The 22,128-nt window shown below is 41.0% G+C and overlaps 1 protein-coding gene across 1 annotated transcript in view; it reads left to right on the top strand.

Moving 5' to 3' along the window:
* Positions 1-11,877, top strand: part of IRAK3 (interleukin 1 receptor associated kinase 3) — a 55,326-nt gene extending 43,449 nt beyond the window's left edge. The window contains exons 9-12 of the mRNA XM_052640998.1: positions 7,203-7,401; positions 8,629-8,691; positions 8,786-8,950; positions 11,350-11,877. Coding sequence (XP_052496958.1) covers positions 7,203-7,401; positions 8,629-8,691; positions 8,786-8,950; positions 11,350-11,877 — 955 coding nt within the window. The remainder of the gene's footprint in view (positions 1-7,202; positions 7,402-8,628; positions 8,692-8,785; positions 8,951-11,349) is intronic.
* The last annotated feature ends 10,251 nt before the right edge of the window (positions 11,878-22,128 follow it).

Raw genomic sequence — 22,128 nt, 5'->3', positions numbered from 1 at the left:
AATTTATTAGGGAAAAAAATAACTTAGCATCAGACCTTTTTATATCAAACTGGGGAATCAGAAATTTCAAGGAGTCTTTAGTTAGTTAGTGGATAATATCCCAAAGTTTCATTTTAGTCACTCTATCTACAGAGAAGCTTGATAATCTCATACTTTGGTGGTTTTAAAAATAGTTTGAAAATGAAGATTGTAAGGAAGATCATCCTTAAGCAGCCTGGTGCCCAAGGTGTGAGCAGCACCTTTTGTCTGAGCAAAATGAAATGCCGTCACTGGGGATGACCTGGGAAGAGCACCAGAAATCTCTGTTCCCGCCCAGGTCCTGCCTCCCTCTCTTAGACCATGGTTTCCTCACTTGTGCATCAGAGCCAGCCGAGATCATCTCAAGCTGGACCTCTTCGTGATTTCAAATTCTGTACAACTACACTTGCTTGGTTTTGCCCCATGCTCTAAGACTCACAAATCTAGGGGTTATTGCGGGAGAAGGACGTGACCCCATGTTTTTGTAAATCTTGACCAAGCCTTACTTACCCAGGCCAACTTGGAGCAAGGATGTGCTCAGACAGGTTTCAGGAGGCACCTTCTGACACCTGCTCATCCTGGAGCAGGTCAGGCAAAGTCCTGACATGCCCGTTCTCCAGAAACATCCCCAGTCCTGCCCCTGTCCTGCCCCCCATCCTGCCCCTGTCCTGCTGTCCTGCCCCTGCCCTGCCCCTGTCCTGCCCCTGCTCTGCCCCCTGTCCTGCCCCTGTCCTGACCCAGTCCTGACCCAGTCCTGCCCCTGTCCTGCCCCCTCTCCAGCAGCCACCCCAGTGACCTCATTGCTGCTCCCGTCTTTTGTCACTGGTTGAGGGTGTGGCCTTCGGATTCTGCCAGATCTGAGTACAAAGGCCAGCTTTACCACTTTCCAGCTGTGTGATCTTGGGTAAATCAGTTCCTTGGGGCACAGTCTCCTTGTCTGGAACTGGAACCTCTGCTCTTCTTCCCAGGGCTGTGAGGATGAAATGAGCTCATTTCTGTGAAGCACAGCCTAGGAGTTGGCAGTAAGTATAGTTCCTCTCACCTAATGGAGAGCGGGTATCTCATCTGACCTGTCCTTGGACCCTGGCACAGCACCTTGTTAGAGCTCTATTTGGGTGCAGCTCTGATTGTTAGAACTTCCTCCGTATTAGACAGGAAGGGGCGGGGCATTATACCGGAAGGGGCGGGGTTAGGGTTAGGGTGAGTCTTCCAGTGGCTCACCCATTTGCCATTGTTTTGGCACTAGAATTACCTACCTACAGCTAAAAGAAAGAAGAGAGAAAATTCACTTCATTTCTGCCTTTATAATCAACAGTTTCTTAATCTTTTATGAGTAGTTGAATAAAAAGATGTTTTTTGTTAACTACAAGTTGAAAGTGCCCTGAGCAGAGAGAGAGGAGCACTAGGCTTTAGCATAAGTTATTTTGCATAGAATGGATGATTTCAACCAGCTGGGCCTCATTTGCCTCATCTGAAAAAAAAAGCAATTGTGCTTATAGAAGTGATGACAAATCAGTTTTGTCTCACATTCCATCTTGGATTGGTTGGTAATGAGTTCCCATGGGCAGAGTTGAAAGGGAATCTGGGGTGGGTACTTTCTGAAGTCAATTAGTGATGTCTGCCAAGAATATGGGAGGATGTCTTGGCAGCGTTTGGGCCACATATTTGCCATATGCCGAGTGGTCCAAGGCTATGTATGATTTCAGATTCTCTGCATTTACAAACTGATTATATCATCAGATGTTTATTTAGTATCTTCTATAGATTCAGCATTATGCTTATGCAAACGGAAGCTGGCCTCTCTGGGAGTGCCACGTGAAAGAGTACAGGCTGTACAGTAGGAACTTGGAGAAAAGGGCCACTGGAATTCAGATTAGTGAAAACTTCCTGGAGGGAATTAATCAAGCTGCATAGAGGAATTGGATAACAGTAAGCGGGAGGGAAGTACTTTCCAGGTAAGGGGAACACAAAGAAAGCCCCCCGTACAGCAGTAACCACAGTCTACTTGGGGCTTCCAAGGAGGTGCTAGTGGTCAAGAACCTGCCTGCCTGCCATTGCAGGAGACCCTGGTTCGATTCCTGGGTTGAGAAGTTCCCCTGGAGAAAGAATAGCCTACCCACCCCAGTATTCTTGGGCTTCCCTGCTGGTGACTCAGACGGTAAAGAATCTGTCAGCAATGCAGGAGACCTGGGTTCGATCCTTGGGCTGGGAATAGGCAACCCCCTCAAGTATTCTTGCCTGGAGAATCCCCACGGACAGGAGCGTGGGGGACTACAGTCCATAGGGTCGCACAGAGTCAGACATGACTGAAGCAACTTAGCAAGCACATATGCATCCTGACCGCAGTGATAAGTGTTAGCACATTTCTTGTGACTGATAGGCTGCAGAGACATATTAGGGAACTCAGTGAAAGCCAGAGGACTGAGTTTAAACATCATTGGTGTTATCATTGGTTTGACAGAGAAGAAAGCTGAGATTTACAGAGGTTAGTAACCTGCCTTGGTCACATGCTGATAGATGGAGGAGAGGAGATGGGGTTCCATGCTTGTGTGGGTCGAACAGCATGCTCATATTAGGTCATTAAGCCGAGACTCCTGGGAGCATGTTGGTTTCAACAGCAGAGACAGGGAAATGGGGCAGAAGAGGAGAAGGTAATTAGCATGTGCAAATTTGGAAACGTGGATGTTGGGCTTCTAGTGAGAACTGCTACAGGCAGCAGACTTTGCAGGGGGTGGGGAGGTAGGGCCTGGTGGTCTGCATCTGGAATCTTCACCTTGTGCAAGCAGAGAGTAAATAGTCTTCGAAGGAAGACCCTATCAGGGACACAGCCGCAGAACACCCAAGGAGGAAGCCAAGCCCACATTTCAAAGCTATTTTCAAGAAGTCTGCTGGTTTAGTTAGCCCAAAAATGTCTTAGTAACTTGAACTCTTCAAAAAGAGCATGTTATAAAAACAAAATTCATTTCCAGATGGTGGAATTTGAGGAGGAAAAGGATTTAAAGAAAAGAATCTTGAAGAGTTGAAGTCTTTATTCTTGGCAAAAGACGCTCACATTTTTATTGGGGGAAACAAAGATGTTTTTGAATTACGGGATCACATAAAAGCATCTGAAAGCAGTAAACCTTCTTGTTATTTCCATCGTATCCCTCAGCGAGCTTAATTGTTTTCACATTTATGAACGATTTTAAATTGAAATGCGTTTTATCCCTGGCATTTTTCATCCCAGACATTCATTCTTGTTCATGTTGCCAAAGCGAGGTAATCTTGGGGAACATTTCTAATGTTTCCTACAAGATCATTTTGTCTTATGCTATGGCCGTGGGTCTCCTGCCAAGTGAAACAAACTCTCTTACTAGGGAGGTGGTCTCAGAAAAAAAGGAAGGAAGTGGCCATTTGCTTAAAAATGAATTTTTTTAAAAATGGAAATTGATCAGAGATGTATGGGCGTAGTAAGTGCATGGGGAATTTCCTTTGTGAGGGAATAGAAAGACTGAGTGGTTGGGAAGGGGATGGGGTACTGCAGAGGGACTCCTTCCTGTGACCGTGTCACCCTTGCCAGAGGACCCAAGCTCCTGCCTTCACTCCCAAGACCTGATGTGTGTGGTGAGGCTGCTGGGCTCCAGCTCAGTGTTTAGCAGGGATAGAAAGCCTGCAGGGAATGCAAATGTTTATTTGACTGGTGGTTTAATTAACCATCAGTCTCCTCCCTCTCCATTTTCCCCTACCCTGCAAGAAAACTACTTTTGTTTTTCAAAAACATTTTAGATATAGTAATTCTTTTCCTTAGTTTTTTTTTTTTCTATTTTCCTGCTAGTGCCTGCCTTCTTCTAAAATATCCATATATGTTCATTTTTTTTCCTAAGGGATGCCAAAACAAATGTTACATAAATTAAAACTCCCCCTAGTAATTTTATTTACCGCTACTGTCTCTAAGCTCTAGTGTATACTTATATACATGGATACATACATGCCTGCACACATACATACCAAACAGTATGTATATGTTTATCCCCATGGTCTTAAAATATCTGAGAATATTAGTTTAGTCAGGTTCTTCCAACACTTCTCTAGAACCATTTTGAAATACAGCTGATGCATTGAAACTGATTAACCCAAGGATGTTCAGATCTTCGGGTTTATCCTGCAACCCCTGTACCTTTGTTACATCAAATTGATGTCTTTAAACCTCTAGAGTTACCCGGCCAGGTCCAGTGGTGTTTTCAGGTAAAGAGACGAGTATAGGATGGACAGTGGGCAGCCTGTATCCTTCAGAACAAATCTCAAGGTTCTCCCTGTGCATCCGGCACTCTTCTTAGGTTTTCTCATTTAACCCTCACAACAACCCTGTGAGGTCTGCATTATCAGATCTTTTTACCTACAAGGAAAGCAAGGCTTAGGGAAGTTGTGCTAGCTTGATCAGAGATGAAATTTCACATTGAAAGGAGGTTTACCCCTTCTTGACTAAGCCTTTACTCAAGAGAGCCTAGGACTTATTAGGTACCGATAAAGCAAAAACAAGCCATAATACTAAGTGCTGCCTAGGTCAATGAGAAAGATCGAGAAGGCTGTTTATGCCAAAAGGGGAGTAAGGGTTTCAGTTTTGTGTCATTTATGCTGGATATACTGCACACCGATGTTGGCAGGGGGAGGATGTATATGCTTTTTCCCAGTAATCTGCAGGTTTATACAGAAACTGTGTCTTGCTACATCTGGTGAGGGAAGGCAAGATATCTGGTGAGGGAAGGCAAAATATCTGGTGAGGGGTGTCTTAGTGCTTCAAACAGCAGTGACACAGACAGCAAGCTGTCCTATTGCCTCAGGCTGTCATTTAGAACCCAGTGGGGTGCTCTTTATCTCCGAACCCAATTAAGTGAAGTCTGGACTTTTCTGGAGTATTGCAAAGTACTCAGGGACTGGGCTACTAAGCACCAATAACTCTTCCTAAAATTAAAAATATATATCTTTAAAAAACCAGTCATGCGCTTACATGTCAAAAGTAAAATTTGCACTTAGATTCAGATCCTGCATTATAATCTAGGTGTATCATCTTGCTTTATATTTAAGGCCCAAGAACTTCAACTTTAAATTAGGAGACAAATGTAAGCAAAGAAAGCAATTCTCATAACTTTGGAAGGGCTTAGGTACCCAAAAAGAATTGTCCTAGAGACCCCTAGCTACAGAGAGTTGAACTAACATCCCCAGATTCAGAATACAAACTCACCACTTTGTGTGACTTTTCCCATCACCTTAATGAACCATGACTAGTCCTTCTGCCAGAAGAGTTCTCTAGAGAGCTGATGGTCTCTCTGCTACAGAAAGTAGCTTGTGGGAAAGACTAGAAGAAATAGGTTGTAGAAACACTAAGTCGAAGGTGTGGGCCATTGGGTGTTTCTTACCTGTTCCCTGGTGGCTCAGATGGTAAAGAATCCACCAGCAGTGCAGGAGACCTGGCTTCGATCCCTGGGTTGGGAAGATCCCCTGGAGGAGGGCATGGCAACCCACTTCAGTATTCTTGCCTGGAGAATCCCCATGGACAGAGGAGCCTAGCAGGCTACAGCCCATTGGGGTTGCAAAGAGTTGGACATGACTCAGGGGCTGCCGTCTCTGGGGTCACACAGAGTTGGACACGACTGAAGCGACTTAGCAGCAGCAGCAGCAGTGACTAAGCATAGCCTGCACGGCACCTGTTTGTTGCATTATATTGTTACATGATTTTAGTTACTTTATGTTGTCTTTATTTTGTTAGTCTGTTTTTACTCCTATAGAAAGAATGTATTCAGTTGACCTGCAAGGTAGCTGAAGGTACTTTATGTCTGAATATTCTATTTGGGGTTGAAGCAGGAGAAAGAGTTTGAGTAGAATTGATTGTTGAAGGGCCTTTTGGAATTCCCACTTTCCTAAGACAGAACATCCTTCTTCCTCAGCTGCCATTAACCTTTATTTAGAACAGAGTAAATCACTGAACTTAAAATTTATGTTATACACTAAAGTCTGCTGGTAAACAACTTGTCTTTTCACCAGATACCATTATTCAAAGTGTGAATGCAGTGCCCTGGAACAATTTCGCATTCTTATTGATGGCCTTTCACTGACCCAAAGTCATCTGTGGGTTTTATTGTGTAACATGCTGTGGTTACTCAGCGCCCCTCAGCCTAACTCTTAACAGAAGTATGAGTCACCAGCCGCTGCAAACTTCCCCAGTTTTTCTGAGGATCAAATAAATGGATTAGATTATGAGTATTGTTGCTGCTTCTTTCCCCTTTTGTACTTGGAAAAGACCTGTTCTTTACGGATTCTAAGTGTTTCACAAGTTCAGCTTTTTGCATTCTCTTTTAAGTTATGGTTTAAGTTAAGTTTAGGTTCTTTAAAGCGGGGGTGGAAGAAGAAGGGAGGATGAGATGCTTGACATTGAAAATCTGGCACTCAGATCTTTGCATTCCTCCTCTTATTGCTGAAATAAAGTGGGGGGCAGTGGTAAGGCAAGGGGTACAGAAGAGAGCCAGACTCTCAGAGTGGCAGAAGCTGGAGGGGTAGAAGCTCGGGTCCTGATAATGAGAGTTAATGAACCTCCCTGCCCACCTTACCTCCTGGCACATGTGGCAGACTCCTGCTTTAGGTACCCAGTGATCAGGGCATCTCCAGAAGCCCCAGCTTTGATCTGAATAAGTGAAGTGTACATCTGGGGAAGAAGTCATTAAGAACTACATGTTTGTTCTAATCTAGAGCTAGAGCAAAGATAGGATCTGGCTCTAATGTATTGGCTTAGTGGTTCTAAGCCAAGCATTCCACAGCACAGCCCTGTGCATATCAGATACTTAATTACTATCTGATTAAAACTCATTTAATGTTCTTATTACATGTAAGTAGAACACAAGGAAAGCTGCTTTGGTTAACTTTAGTTTCTCCTATTGACAATGCATCACCTTCATCCACCAACTCCATATATAGACCTGTAAATTTGAAATACCTGCTGTCCCTAGGTCAGGTTTTTGTTTTAGGTTTTATATAATGCTTGGATTTATACTTTGAGAAAAAAATGAGAAAATTCTCCTCTAAAAAGTTCATGGAAAGTAATGTATGACTATTTGGAATTGATCAAATATGAAAGCGAGATTGTCCTGTTGTTTTCCACCAGAATACCTTTATGATGTTTTTGTCTTGTTTGCCTACAATCACAATTTCAGTGCAAACATACTTCTGGATGATCAGTTTCAACCCAAACTAACTGATTTTGCCGTGGCACACTTCCGACCTCACCTAGAACCTCAAAGCTCTGCCATAAGCATGACCAGCAGCAGCAGTAAGCACGTGTGGTACATGCCAGAAGAGTATATCAGACAAGGCAAACTTTCCATTAAAACAGACATCTACAGCTTTGGAATTGTAAGTACCAACTACCAGTTAATGAAGGAGAAGAGTTTATCACCAAGAATGCTCTAAATTCTAAGAACTGTTTTAAAGACTTTAACTTTTAGACCTCTTGATTTCCTGTTACTCATTGTCTTCTATCACTACATTAATTTTATGTAATCAAACAGTAAAACATAAAGTGATTAATTAGAATGAACTATATTCAGTACTGAGGTTAACTGAAAAAAGACACATGTACCCAGGGTTCATCACAGCACTGTTTACAATAGCTAGGACATGTAAGCAACCTAGGTGTCCGTTGACAAATGAATGGATAAAGATGTGGTACATACGGAATGTTAGTGTAATGGAATATTACTCAGCAGTAAAAAAGAATATATTTGAGTCAGTTCTAATGAGGTGGATGAACCTAGAGCCTATTATACAGAGTGAAGTAAGTCAGAAAGAGAAAAACAAACATATATTAATGCATATATATGAAATCTAGAAAGATGGTTCTAATAAACCTATTTGCAAGGCAGCGGAGGAGACACAGACATAGAGAACAGACTTTTGGACACAGTGGGGGAAGGAAGGACGGGATGATTTAAAAGAATGACATTGAAACATACACATTACCATATGTAAAATAGGTGTGTGTGTGTTGGTCACTCAGTCATGTCCGACTCTTTATGACCCCATGGACTGTAGCCTGCCAGGCTCCTCTGTCCATAGAATTCTCCAGGCGGCAAGAATACTGGAGTGGGTTGCCATTCCCCTTTCCAGGATGCAAAATAGCCAGTGGGAATTTGCTGTATGACTCAGGGAACACAAATCCAATGCTCTGTGACAACCTAGAGGTGGGATGGGGTGGGAGGTGGGAGGGGGGTTGAAGAGGGAGAGGACTTATGTGTATCTATGGCTGATTCATATTGATACATGCCAGAAACCAACACAATATTGTAATTATCCCTCAATTAAAATTTTCTAAAAAGAGCCACAACTAATTACGAGTATGGCTCAGATGGTAAAGCATCTGCCTACAATGCGGGAGACCTGGGTTCAATCCTTGGGTCGGGACGATCTGGAGAAGGAGATGGCAACCCACTCCAGTATTCTTGCCTGGAAAATCCCATGGACAGAGGAGCCTGTAGTCTACAGGACTGAGCAATTTCACTTTTTATAATATTTATAATAATATAATAATTATTGTGTATATTATTAATATTATGTAGCTGACTTTCTATATATTCCTTGTAGGTAATAATGGAAGTTCTGACAGGTTGTAAAGTGGTGCTAGATGAGCCAAAGCATATCCAGCTGGTAAGAGTTGTCTCCACCTCTGCCCCTACCTCTTGGTCACTTTTCTGATCGATTCTGAGTTCTAAATGATGAGCTTGTCTTCTTTTCTTCCTAGCGGGATCTTCTTATAGAATTGATGGAGAAAAGAGGCCTCGATTCATGTATCTCCTTTCTAGATAAGAAAGTACCTCCCTGTCCACAGAATTTTTCCGCCAAGCTGTTCTCTTTGGCAGGCCAGTGTGCTGCAACACGGGCGAAATTAAGACCATCGATGGATGAAGTGCGTATACATGTGATTTTGTTAAAAACAGTCTGTGGAACCATGGAAAATCTAAACTGGATAAACTGTGTATCTAAGTGATTATCAGTGTGACAACTGCAGCCCCCAACAGAGTCTTCTCGCCTAATAGACAGCTTTTCTAAATCAGAAAGTTTGGTACTCTGAGAAAGGGTGTCATTGGATAGAACCAGGGCAACCACAAAAAACTGAGGAAAAGACATAAGTGAATAATTTGGAGAGAATAGTTTATTCAACATTCATTAAGAGATCTGGTCCAATAAAATGGGAATTCCCTTGTGGTTCAGTGGTTAGGACTCAGGCACATTCACTGCCAGGGCCTGGGTTCAGTCCCTGGTTGGGGAACTAAGATCCTACATGCCACATGGTGTGGCCAAATTTTTTTTTAAAATGCAGCGTGTATTTCTCTTGTTGATTTTTAAACTTACTCATCTGCCCATCGATTTAATCGTCTAGGTATTTGTTTATAATAAACAAATATTTATTTAGTACCTGCTCTCATGTGCCAGACTTTGGACCAGGTGCTGGTGATGCAACAGTGATCAGATACTGAATTGCTGCTCTCAGCTCACAGTCCAAACGCAGAGTCAAGACTGATAAACACGGAATTTCGATGCAAGAAGATAGGCATCATGATAGGTGAGAACACAGGCCAGTATCGGAGCAGAGAGTCAGAATATGTCCCAGCAAGCAAGTTTCTTGATGGAGGTGATAACTGAGCTATAATCTGAAGAACAGGTTGGATTTAGGTGGCCTTAGGACGGAGGGATATTCCAGGCAGAGAGACTCTATGCCTGCAAAGGCTCCGAGGTGCAGTGGGTTCCATGGCACCGAGACTGCAGAGAATCCTGCATCATGGAAGTACGATGACAGAGAGGGAAATGCTGGACTGTTTTAAAATAACAGGAGGTTCCAGGTGATCGAGGGACATGAAATCCATTCTAGGAATTTGGATTCCATCCTGAATCTGTTGTCGAGCCATGGAAAAGTTTTTAAACAAGGAGTTGACATAATCAGAATATAAAGACCATTGGCCTGGGAATTAGGAGAGCTGTGTTCTAGATCTGACACCACCAGTAAGAGTTATGTAACTAGCAGTTTTGAGCTCTGAATACATAGTGGAGAGAACATGAAATTGGGAGTCAGGAGACGTGGGGTTAAGCCACAGGTCTGCTCCTTACTGGCTTATGATAGTGATTTCCTTTTCTGAAAGGGACTCAGCCTTATCATCTATAAAGTGAGGATAATTATGTTTGTGTAGATTAAATGAGGTCATATGTGTGAAAACACTTTGTAAATTATAAAGCTCTTTATATGTATTTTTAAAATTACATGCCTGTGTGATGGTATGTTATTTTATATCAGGTTAATGGTTCTCAATTTAGCTGCACATCCAAAGCAACTGGGAAGCTTTTAAAATACAGATTCCTGGGCCCCTATCTCCATATATTTTTTTCATGAGCATCTTTAGGTCGGTCTAAGAGAGATTTTTTAAGATATTTTAAGAGAGCTTCCCTAGGTAGCTCTAGTATTTGAGAACTATGGATTGGGTTCACTCTTCCCTGACCCCTTCCAATCTTTCACATATTAAGGTTGAAATAAAAAATAATCAGAGATTTGTCCAAGGTCACAAAGTAGTTAGTGGCAATCTTGGCCTAAAGTCAGTTCTCCTCTTTTTTAAAAAATTTTTATTTATTTACTTGTTTATCATTTTCCGCTGCACTGGGTCTTCATTTCTGCCCTTGGACTTTCTCTAGTTTCAGCAAGCAGGGGCTACTGTCTAATCGCGGTGGTTAGGTTTCTCACTGCGGTGGCTTCTCTTGTTGCAGAGCGTAGGCTCTAGAGTGTGCGGGCTTCAGTAGTTGTGGTACACAGGCTTAGTTGCCCCGCAGCATGTTATATCTTCCTGGACCAGGCATCAAACCCGTTTCCCCCTCATTGGCTGGCAGACTCCTAACCACTGAACCAGCAAGACACTCCAGATATCTTGATGTTGAATTCAGTTCAGTGGCTTTTCTGCTTTACTTCAAGTCACTTAATTTAGTTAGTAACGTGAAGAATTTTAGCTAATCTTTAATTCCTTCTCATTTCAAATGTTATAAAGACAATGTGTTAGTTGCTAAGTTGTGTCCGACTCTTTGCAACCCCATGGACTGTAGTCTCTATCTATGAGATTCTCCAGGCAAGAATACTGGAGTGGGTTGCCATTCCCTTCTCCAGGGGAATCTTCCCAACTTAGGGATAAAATCCAGGTCTCCCACATTAGTTAAACTTATTTCATGAAAAAAAGAGAATATTCCTTAATAGGTAGACAGAAAAAAAGGTTAAAGGAGAGGTTCTTGAGACTTCATTCAGTGTGTGTTTGTTTCTTGGTTATTCAGGTCCTAAATATTCTTGAAAGTACTCAAGCCAGCTTGTATTTTGCGGAAGATCCTCCCACATCCCTCAAGTCCTTCAGGAGTCCTTCTCCTCTGTTCTTCGATAATGTTCCAAGCATTCCAGTGGAAGATGATGAAAACCAGAATAATCCATCGCCGCCTCATGATCAAAGTTTGAGAAAAGATAGAATGACTCAGAAGACTCCCTTTGAATGCAGCCAGTCTGAGGTCACATTCCTGGGCTTTGACAAAAGGACGGGGAGTAGGGGGAATGAGGACTCTCCCAGTGGGTCTGGGTCTCCTTGTGAGGAAAGCTGGTTTCCAAAGTGTGCAACTCCATCCCTGGACTTGAGAGCTCCCGGTGTGCATACGGACCCTTCTGCAGAAGCTCCAGGCCATTCCTATAGGAGCAGGCCAGTGGAGACTAGCTGTTCCTCCGTATTTTCCTGGAATGAATGCGAACAGTACAAAAAGGCATCAGTTTCTGCCGAGGATAAAGAAGAAAGCAAGAATTGCTCAGGCACTGAGTAAGGTCTTATCTGCGGAAGCCACTGTCTTCATCAGTAGTGCTGGAGGATAAGGGATGATACATTTGGCTGATGCCCATCAACAGTGTGACCAATCCCATTCCATTCCTTCCCTTCCAACTTGTAGAACAGAGTGGCTTAAAAGTTTGTTTTAGTAGGATCATTGCCTCATGATCCAACCTGGGCTAAATTAAAACTATTCAGAATTACTTAAGATTGTGGACTATGACTTCAGACAAACAGAGCAGTCGAAACCTACTAGAAAGGATCTGGATTACAGTGTCTTCTCTGTCACATCCATGTGAGTCCTTAGAGCCTCCAATCTGCTTCCAAGTACGTTCAGTTCAGTTGGATTCCATTGTTTTGGTTTAGCCTGCCTGCAGAGGTTGCAGGAAATGTCTAATTTATAAATGTTAATAGAAATCTTTTTAAAGAATTGCCTTTTTGCTTATTTTGATTGAATCTTAGTATGTTTCTTTCATCCCTGTTAAGTCTGCATATGTGAAAATGAACCAGTTTCACCCTTGGTCATTACATGCCCAAGATCTGTATTTCTGTATTTAAACTCTTAGTTTATTTCATATAATATAGTTGTTGACTAGTATTATAATTTTTTACATACTTAGAGACTATTATATCCTGAGTAGACGATGAAATTTTAATCAAATAATTCTCGTTCCTAAGAAACTGGCTGGTCATAAGGGCCTCAGTCAGCTTTTTGTTTGATTCCAACTCTATGCCTTTACTCCTAGTGTTTACCAGATCTCTCCCTTTTGAAATTCTAGCCAGTCTTCCAGGGCTCAACATAATTGCCTCCTACAGGAAGCTTTCCTAATCTTTCCAGCCAATATTACTTACTTTATCAGCATTTCTACAGCAATTTCTCTTTTTTTTTTTTCCATTTTTAAAGATTTTTTTATTGAAGTATTGTTAATTTACAATGTTAGCTTCTGGTGTACAGCAAAGTGATTCAGTTATATATATAGATATACATATATATAAAAGAATATATACATATTCTTTTTCATATTCTTTCCCACTGTGGTTTACTACAAGATATTGAATATGCTTCCCTGTGCCATACAGTAAGTGCATGTGTGCTAAGTTGCTTCAGTCGTGTCTGACTCTTTGTGACCCTATGGACTGTAGCCTGCCATGCTTCTCTGTCCATGGGATTCTCCAGGCAAGAATACTGGAGTGGGTTGCCATGCCCTCCTCCAGGGCTATATAGTAGGACCTTGTTGTTTATGTTTTATATATCATGGTTTGTATCTACTAATCCCAAACTCCTAAATCTCCTTTCCTGTTTAATAACGATAAGTTTGTTTTCTGTGTCTGCGAGTCTGTTTATATCTTGTAAATAAGTTTATTTGTATCATCTGTGACAATTTCTTTGCCTTTCTGTTTTACACCTGTCACTTTCTGAATCATATCAAAGTTACCTATGTTATCTTTTCTCTCTTACTAGATGATAGACTCCCTGAATTAGGTTCCTACTGCTATCACAACAGTAGGTTAGTGGGTTAAAACAACATGAATTAATTATTATACAGCTCTGGAGGTCAGAAGTCCTTGGCATTCCTTCTGGAGTGTCTAGGGGAGAGTTCGTTCCTTTGCCTTTTCTAGCTTCAAAATGCTATTTGCATTCTTTGGTTCATGCCTTCTTCCTCCATCCTCAAAGCCAGTATCTGTCAATCTTTAAATCTAGATCTGTCTTTCTGAGCTCTTCTTCATCACCTCTTCCTCTTCCTTGGCCCTCCAAAAGATCCTTGTGATTGCATTGGGCCCACTCAGATAATCCAGGAAAATCTCTGTATCTTAAGATCCTTTGTTTAATCACACCTGCAGTGTCCCATTTCTCCTATAAAGTCGTGTGTTCAGGATTAGGACACGGACATCTTTGGGACCATTACTCTGTTTATCATACTCCCTGACTGTGTAGGGTCCATCTCTTCTGGGCCTAGCATGTTATCCTATACAGAGCAGGTGTTTCCTTATATGTTAAATTGAGTGCCATTATCTCTGTGAACCCACATAATCAAAAATTCAGCTATAGTAAACATTCCTGAGTAAATTAACCAAGTAGGGATAATGAGTGTCTTTATGATGATGGACAGAAACACTCATGAAAACCATTTCCAGAGGATTTACAGAATCTCCCTCTCCAGGATGTTTACTATATAAGAGCAGACTTCTAATTTTCTCTGTATCAAAGGAATAGGCCCATTTTTTTGTAATTTTATTTTTTTGATGAATCAATACAGTTGGGTTAATGATCATCAGATTGGAGTCCAGATTCAAGAGCAATTATTCAAAGAAGGAAGTCATCAGAAATCAGGGTCAGACCAAGGTCCAAAACATGGAGCTATGGTTCTGGGAAAAGGGATCTTACGGCAGGAAGTGAGCTTCAAAACACAATAAGCTGTAGCCTGATTGACAAGTCAAATAAAAGTCCCAGGCAAGCAGCTGGGAGAGGCCGTCTCCGAGGGCTAGTCTGACACATCCTGACTGTCTTCCCCATCCGAGCATGAAGTATGTTCACGGTGCTCCCAAACTGCCCCTGTGCTCTGACTGTCGGGGGGAGGAGTTGCACTAGGCTTCATTGATCTTGCTTCTTGTGATGACCTGGCCTAGTTTGAAAACTCTTTTGATTATACCCAACTGTTGATTCCTTGTTAATCACAGGAAGCTGTGAAAGTCTTTGACATTAGGCCTTATAAATAGCTAGCCATTCTGAGGTCAATTTAGCTTCTCTCATGTAGGCTGAATGTATTTTGGCTGAATCGGGCAAATAAGCTTGGAATCTCATGAAGTTGCCACTAATAATTCAAACAAGGTAAACAAGATAATAAAGAACTGACTCTTTGTTAAACTGCTCTTCACTTTGAATCTGAATCCCCCAGTACCTTCAAAGAGAAATCATTAGGAAGTTCTGATTGACACCAGGCCCACACCGTTATTCAACGCATGTGTAATCTGTTGGTATGTTGTTGATTGGAACTTGCTTAATTGACTTAAAGCAGCATTTGTCAAACTTTAGTGTGCAACAAAATGACATGGAAGGCTTGTTGAAAACACAGATTGCTAGCTCCCAATCTGTTGCATAGAAGTTTGCTTATCACCTTGCTTGGGTGTGACTATTTTGGACATCTTAAAAACCAAGTCAGATTAACTGGCAATAACCTAATTAACAATATGGTAAGCAGATACTACTGGTTAAAAATAACCAGAATTTTCTATTGGGTGACCGAGTCCTCCTTACTAGATTTGCCTTCTACTGCGTGTGTTAACTGATAGGAATTAAATCTCCCATCCTGCTATAGGCAATAAGAGGATACTTTAGTGGCCTCATGATACAAAGACTAAGACACATGAAGAAATCAAGAATGAGTCCCCAAGTGTTCCCTATGATCAGTAAAGATAAATTAGTAAAGAATTTCATTCACCTTCATCTTTGTAATGTACCATGGGCTATCTTCCAGGCAGATCCTATTTACTTGATAGATTTTTGTCCCATTTTATAGCCCCCAACACATGAAGAAAGTGTTTTCTTGTTTTTGAAGTTAGCTATGGGATTTCTGACCTAGTCAATTTTATTGGCTTCTGGAGAATTGTTGTAATGATCTGTGACCCACTGCGTCGTTGTGAAGTTTCATGGGATGGTAGAACAGCTTGTGTAAAACAGCTTTTATGACCTGAGATAGAGTGAGTCTAGGAAGTGAAAGTTACATGAGAAGCATTTGTGAAGCATTTGTGACGCATCTGCCAGAATCAAGGTACTGTGTTAGCTACTAGAGTACCTGGTAAGGAGCAAACATTTTATTAAGGATGAAAAGGCATCCGCCCAAGTTAACTGTTCTATTACAACATCTGTTATTTGAGCCGCAAACTTTTGGAACCGAAAGTAAGGGCTGAAAGAGTAAGGAGGAGGCAGAGATTACTAGTACTGATGCCATCTTCAGCAGGCTTCCAGTAAGAAATCTGAAGCGTCTACAAAAGCCTCACTACACCATCACCCCACACTGGAACTGCCTGTTGACTTCTCTCTGCTCCATAAAACTGAAACTTCCTGGGGGTAGAGGCTATATCCTGGTCTTTTTGGTATCCTTAATGGCTAGCACAGTACCTAACACATAATATGGCCCACCAAATGAATGACTGAATTGAATAATCCTTCAAACCTCTTCAGAATCATTGGTATCTAGTATCTCAACACTGTCATTTAGTTTGCACCCAAAGTCTGTCTTTCTAATATCTAGACTGTCATCAATCATTTGTTTAAATAGTTCTACTTCATCATTCTTGGTTGAAAGTCTAATTTCAAATATTAATATCTGAGGCATTGTTAAAAAGAAGAATTAAAAATTGTGTACACATCTTATAAATTTGCCTCATGGTGAAAAACATTCCTAAATCATGTCTGCTGCTGCTGCTGCTGCTGCTAAGTCGCGTCAGTCGTATCCGACTCTGTGCGACCCCATAGACGGCAGCCCAACCAACAGGCTCCTCTGTCCCTGGGATTCTCCAGGCAAGAATACTGGAGTGGGTTGCCATTTCCTTCTCCAATCATGAAAGTGACAAGTGAAAGTGAAATCGCTCAGTCGTGTCTGACTCTTCGCGACCCCATGGACTGCAGCCCACCAGGCTTCTCCTTCCATGGGATTTTCCAGGCGAGAGTACTGGAGTGGGAATCATGTCTAGGCAATGATAAGCCAACATTTTGAATTTTGACAGAGAAGCTGATGTTTCTTGTATTTTGCTTCCATCTTTATGTCCCAACTTATTTAGGTATATTAATGGTCCATTGGATTGCAAGTATTTTCTTGGGAAGCACTTTTATTCTGAAGATGCCTCCCAAACCTTCATTGCTCACCAGACTTTCACTTAAGAACCTTCTTGTTGCTGTCATCTGCCTTATTGCAATTTTTTATGGTCAGCTCTATAAATATAATAATTTGAACATCTCCATTGTTTTTCAGTGACTCCTTAATTTTGAAATTTTCTTGCAGACTAACGTTAATTGGGATGGAGTATAAGAAAGTAGGAAGAGTGTACTTGAAGGAGGGTCAAACTCAGTTAATATTTGGGTGTGCGAGCTGCAGTCACACGTCATCTAAACTATTGAGCTGTGTTCTGTTACTATAAGATCAAGGAAAATGAGGTTCAAAGAAGTTGACTCCCATCCTAAGTAACACTGATGATTGACTGGGGATACAAAGTGAAAATTATTTAAGCCCAGGACATATCTGCTCTGAAGAGCAATAACATATTAGAGAAATGCAAATCAAAACTACAATGATATACCACCTCATACCAGTCAGAATGACTATCATCAAAAAATCCACAGACAACAAATGCTGGAAAGGGTGTGGAGGAACGGGAACCCTCCCACACTATTTATGGGAGTGGAGATTGGTACAGCCTTTCTAGAAGGCAGTATGCATCAAAACTTCAAATGGTTCTGTTTACCCATTGCGTTTACCCAGAAATTTGTTTAGGAATTAATTCTAATGAATAAAAACTTCACAAGTATGTAAACATGAGGGGAAATAGGTACTTTTTAATGTTTATGATATTAAAATACTGGAAACAGTGTACATATCCTTCAATAGAAGACAGGTTAAATAAATTATAGCACAAGTCTATAATTGAGTTATCCGCATCTGCCTAATTTAAAATTGTTTAGACCTATGTTTACTGCTATGGAAAATTTGTCCTTGAAATGTTGGTGAATGAAAAAGCAGACCACAGAATAGCATGTTTAATATGAGCCCATTTATAATACTAGATATTTTAAAATTGGATATGTTTCATAGAGAAATCTTTGCTAAAATGTTAGTAATGGTTTCTTTCTGGGCTGTGGGATTTGGGTGATCATTACTTTTGTTAGACTTTTATGTATTTGAAAATTTTATAATGAGTATGTATCACTTTTATTATCAGAAAACAATAAAGCTATTTTTATTTTGGAGAAAATATTCTCTACATTTCTACCTTTGTCTGACTCTTTGCTCAGCTGTGTCCTTGATAGCAACTGGCAACTGGTAATCTTGCTTTTATTCCAATGCCCTTTATTTTTGTTTTGTCTTCCAACCTCCATGATATGGACACTTCCATACAGATTTATCTGGTATCCTCAGAGTAACAAGTTTTTAAAGGCAAAAGGCAGCCCAAGAAGCGAAAACCAGATGAGCAGAAATACAGAAGAATGGAGAAGAGATCATAGTATACAACTGAGAATATCTGTAATCAAATATTAGTTGATTTTGGTAAAATCTTTAAAAGTTACTTTTAACATCTATGCTTAATTCAAGAAACAACCTACATTTAAAGATCTTTTCACCCTAAAGTATCCATATCCTAGTCTGGTGCCCCACTATCCATTTTTAGCCTACATAAGCATTTTAACCTGCTGAACTTAGTAGACTCTAATTGTAGTTACCAACTGAAAATAAAACTTGCAAGAATGCAGAGAAAGAATGACTGAACACAGAGCTTTGCTCCAGCAGGTAGACATGGAGGTTATGAAACAAGTCTAATGGGATCCGCAGTAATGTATTCATCATAAAGGGAAAAAGCAAAATATACTCCAGGGCAAAATACCAATTCTAATGATTTCTGTTTGGGACAGTTGTGGACATAAGGAAGTTACAGATTATATGAATATGATAAAAAAAATTTCCTTAGTAAATCTAGCTATAAGATAAACGAGTGTTGACTTCTTAAGAGCATAACACAGCCACAAATTTTGGTCTTTTATATCGAATTAATGTGTTGGTGCTATTCTTGTGTTTCCTAGAAGAGAAATGCCAGGCAACACCAATGGCGCCATCACTACAAAAATTTCAGCAAAGAAAAGGAAACCAATACCTAAATACAGTGTAAAATGGAATCATTCTGAACAGCTCACTAGAGTGAGGTATAATTTTCTGGCGGTCTTCTTAGTCCCATTATTTACTGATGATGATTTCATGTCCTTCTGAAAGTGTACAGGGGAATTATAATGTACTTGCAGGACCATTAAGCACTGGATCTTGTGGGGTTTTTGAATGTTTATATCATATGACTTTTAAAAGGGCTGCAATGACTTCAGCCAAGGGCACATATTAATCAATGACCTTTTATTGTTTGTATTTTATATACCTGGAGAAAAAATGCGTGCTGCTTTTCCAGTATGCTTATAAACCCAGATACGCATGTTTATGCTAACTCACTGCCTGCAGCTCTAAGGCTCTTGCTGTGATAGGCAGAGCACTCTCTGACATTTTCATTATGCATTTGTCTGGCAATTTGAAGAAGGAGAAATAATTCATGTGATTATCAGTATCCTGTTTTGGCCACTAAAATGTATTTCCTTAATAAAAAATCATCACCATATTTTAGGAGGCATGGTCTGACATGTGTTCATCTCTCTTCCCATTTCGTATCCTGGCATTTTTTGCTCTTGATTTCTATGGTCATGTGAGTGAACGAGGTAACATCGCTGCATCACAGTTAAAAGAGCTCATCGATTAGACTGAAGCTACACTTAAACTCCCCTTCAGCCACTATTCCCAAGGCCACATGCTGGACCCTATAACCCTCGAAGCTGCCAGGCACCAGAGAATCACAGTATGTTGTCCTTGAGTTCATAGACTTTATCTGATCTCTCCGTGTTGTCCTGCCTGTCCGTGACCATTCTCTTCCTCTTCCAATCTACTCCAAGTTTTTTCTTTGCATAGGCTGGGCCATGGGTTCATCTGTAATCAGTGATTGTGCTTGTGGAGAAATAGAATCTCTACTTTTTACCCACCACACTGAGCGTATTACATTTAACTTAAATGATTATACATTTTCCCTTTTTTCTCTTTCATCTGTAAAAGTGAGAATGGCTTCCTGTAGTATTACTCTCCTACTAGCTATTTCAAACAGATGGAGTTTAATATTGGGAACTGGCAATCAAAGAGTTGGAAAGCCTAGAAGTGCAGAAAGAGAAAAATGTGAAGTTATCCAGAGAGTGATACTACAGGAAGCCATTCTCACTGTTACAGATGAAAGAGAGAAAAAAAGGAAAATGTGTAATTAAGAGCTCATGACCACTGACCTCTGAGGCTGCTGAGAACTTGCTACTGATGCTTCTGGAATAGTGTTGCCAAGGAGAAAAGCAGGAACTTGGACATGACCCTTGGCTACTGCCACTGCCAGGGGCCCTGTAGGAAGCAGGGAAAGAAAAAGTTTCTCCATTTCTTCCACATCCCATAATGAGAAGTTAGCTGCCAAGGGCATCTAGGATGTACAGTTTTGTCTGAACTATAGTGGAAAGCACAGAAGGACAAGCATGGAGCTAAAAGCCAACAGACAAATTCTATTCTTCAGTCATTCAGCATTTATCCTCACCTTCGTACCCTATATTTAACTTTGCAGTGACAATGACAGTATCATACAAATAACAAATAATTCAAGATGCTGTCATCCTCCCCAAAGAGGAGACCCAAGGTCTCATCAGTCATCATTTCTGTCTCTAGGTGATCTTAATTTTTCTTCCACCTGGATTTTCTGACTATACAGGCAATCATCCCTAACATTTCTTATATAGGAGAAAGAGAGGGAAAATAAAAATTGATAAATAATACACAGATAAATACAAAACCAAGGAAATATGCTTGCTGCTATGGTTTTTGTTTCTATTATTTGTCACAAGTCTGCAGTTTGCGTGTATAATATGCTTTTTTTAAAAAAAAGTCTCCTTCCACGCTCCTTTTGCCCTCAGCCAGCACCCTGCTGATCTGGGTTTCCTTCCTTGAGGGTGTGCACCAAACCTTCATTCCTGAAGGGTGTCAGTCTTCACCGGCCCTGCCTTTATTAGTGTGTGACGACTGCACGTGTACTTTTATTCCTGGATATGGAACTGTTAGCACACACAGCTTCCTGGATTCCCTACTCAGACCTCCCTGCCCTTGTGCTCACCAATCTGATTCCCCTTGATAACTGCAATCAGTACCCAGAAACAGTATAATAATCTACTTCTTTCTTCTTGGTTCAGTGGAAGAAAGAGCCCCAAAAGCCAGTCCCTCAAATTCCAATTCAGTGAAACCATGGTTGTGTCCACATGGAATCATTTCTCACTTGAGATCTAGGACCTTTAAATTAGCAGAGCTCAGAGTCTTGGAAGAATGGATGGAAAGCCAAAAACATATGTGAGTGGGTATTTTTATTTTTCACAGCATTCTGGTCATTGAAAATGGAAAAAAAATTTAATCATCAATAACTTAAAACGTATCATCAAGTTAAATGTAATACGTTCAATGTGGTGGGTAAAAAGAACATTAGTTTATTCTGTCACTTAATTTGGGTATGTACTGTTCATTTTGTCTAAGGTCGTGCTGTTGTAGTGTAGTCGATAAGCCATGTCTCACTCTCTTGCAACCCCGTTTGAAAAACACCTCACGGCAGCGGTAGGTCCACAAGCTCAGTGAGAGCCAGTATGAAATGAATCTGACACACACACACGCCCCCCACAAACAAGTATATGCACGTGCAAATGTGCATGCATTTACTCACACTTAACACAACTTTCAGTGGCAATGAATTCACTTGCCAGGCTTCTATGTCCATGGGATTTCCCAGGCAAGAACACTGGAGTGGGTTGCCATTTGCTTCTCCAGGGAATCTTCCTGACCCAGGGATTAAACCTGCCTCTCCTGTATTGGCAGGCAGACTCTTTACCACTGAAAGCTGTGTTAAGTGTAGGTAAATGCATGCACATACGCATGTGTATATGTGCTTGTCTGTGGAGTATGTGTGTGTGTGTGTCTCAGAGTCATCATTTTATACTAGCTGTTACTGAGCTTGCGGATCTACGAAGGCCTTGACGTGTTTTTCTCATAAACTACTGACAGCACACTTCTCCTTCATCCTTTCCCTGTGTAATTGATTTTTATGAAATAAAACCCAAAGTGTATTACGTTTGTATTTTTATAACACTCTCCAGCCATTTGTAAATGACTTCATAGCATCGTGCTTCAGTGCCATCTTGTTTGTTTGATTTATTGATTTCACCTTTTGAAGAAGCTCCTGACTAACGTTCCATTTCTTCTCACTCTCAGTTCTCATCACGCCCCCTTTCAGCATTGACTCCAGCCTTTCTAGTCTTTTCACACGCAAGGCTCATTCCCCCGCAGGACTTTTACCCTAGTAGTTCCCCTGCCTGGAACTCTCTCCCCAGAATATCTCCCTCTGTAACTACTTTCTATTGCCTTTTACGTTGTGTCTGTTT

Source organism: Budorcas taxicolor, chromosome 5 (genome assembly GCF_023091745.1).
Source record: "Budorcas taxicolor isolate Tak-1 chromosome 5, Takin1.1, whole genome shotgun sequence".
Taxonomy (NCBI): Eukaryota; Metazoa; Chordata; class Mammalia; order Artiodactyla; family Bovidae; genus Budorcas; species Budorcas taxicolor.
The sequence above is the reverse complement of the archived record's forward strand: the minus strand, read 5'-3'. Positions and strand labels throughout refer to the sequence as shown.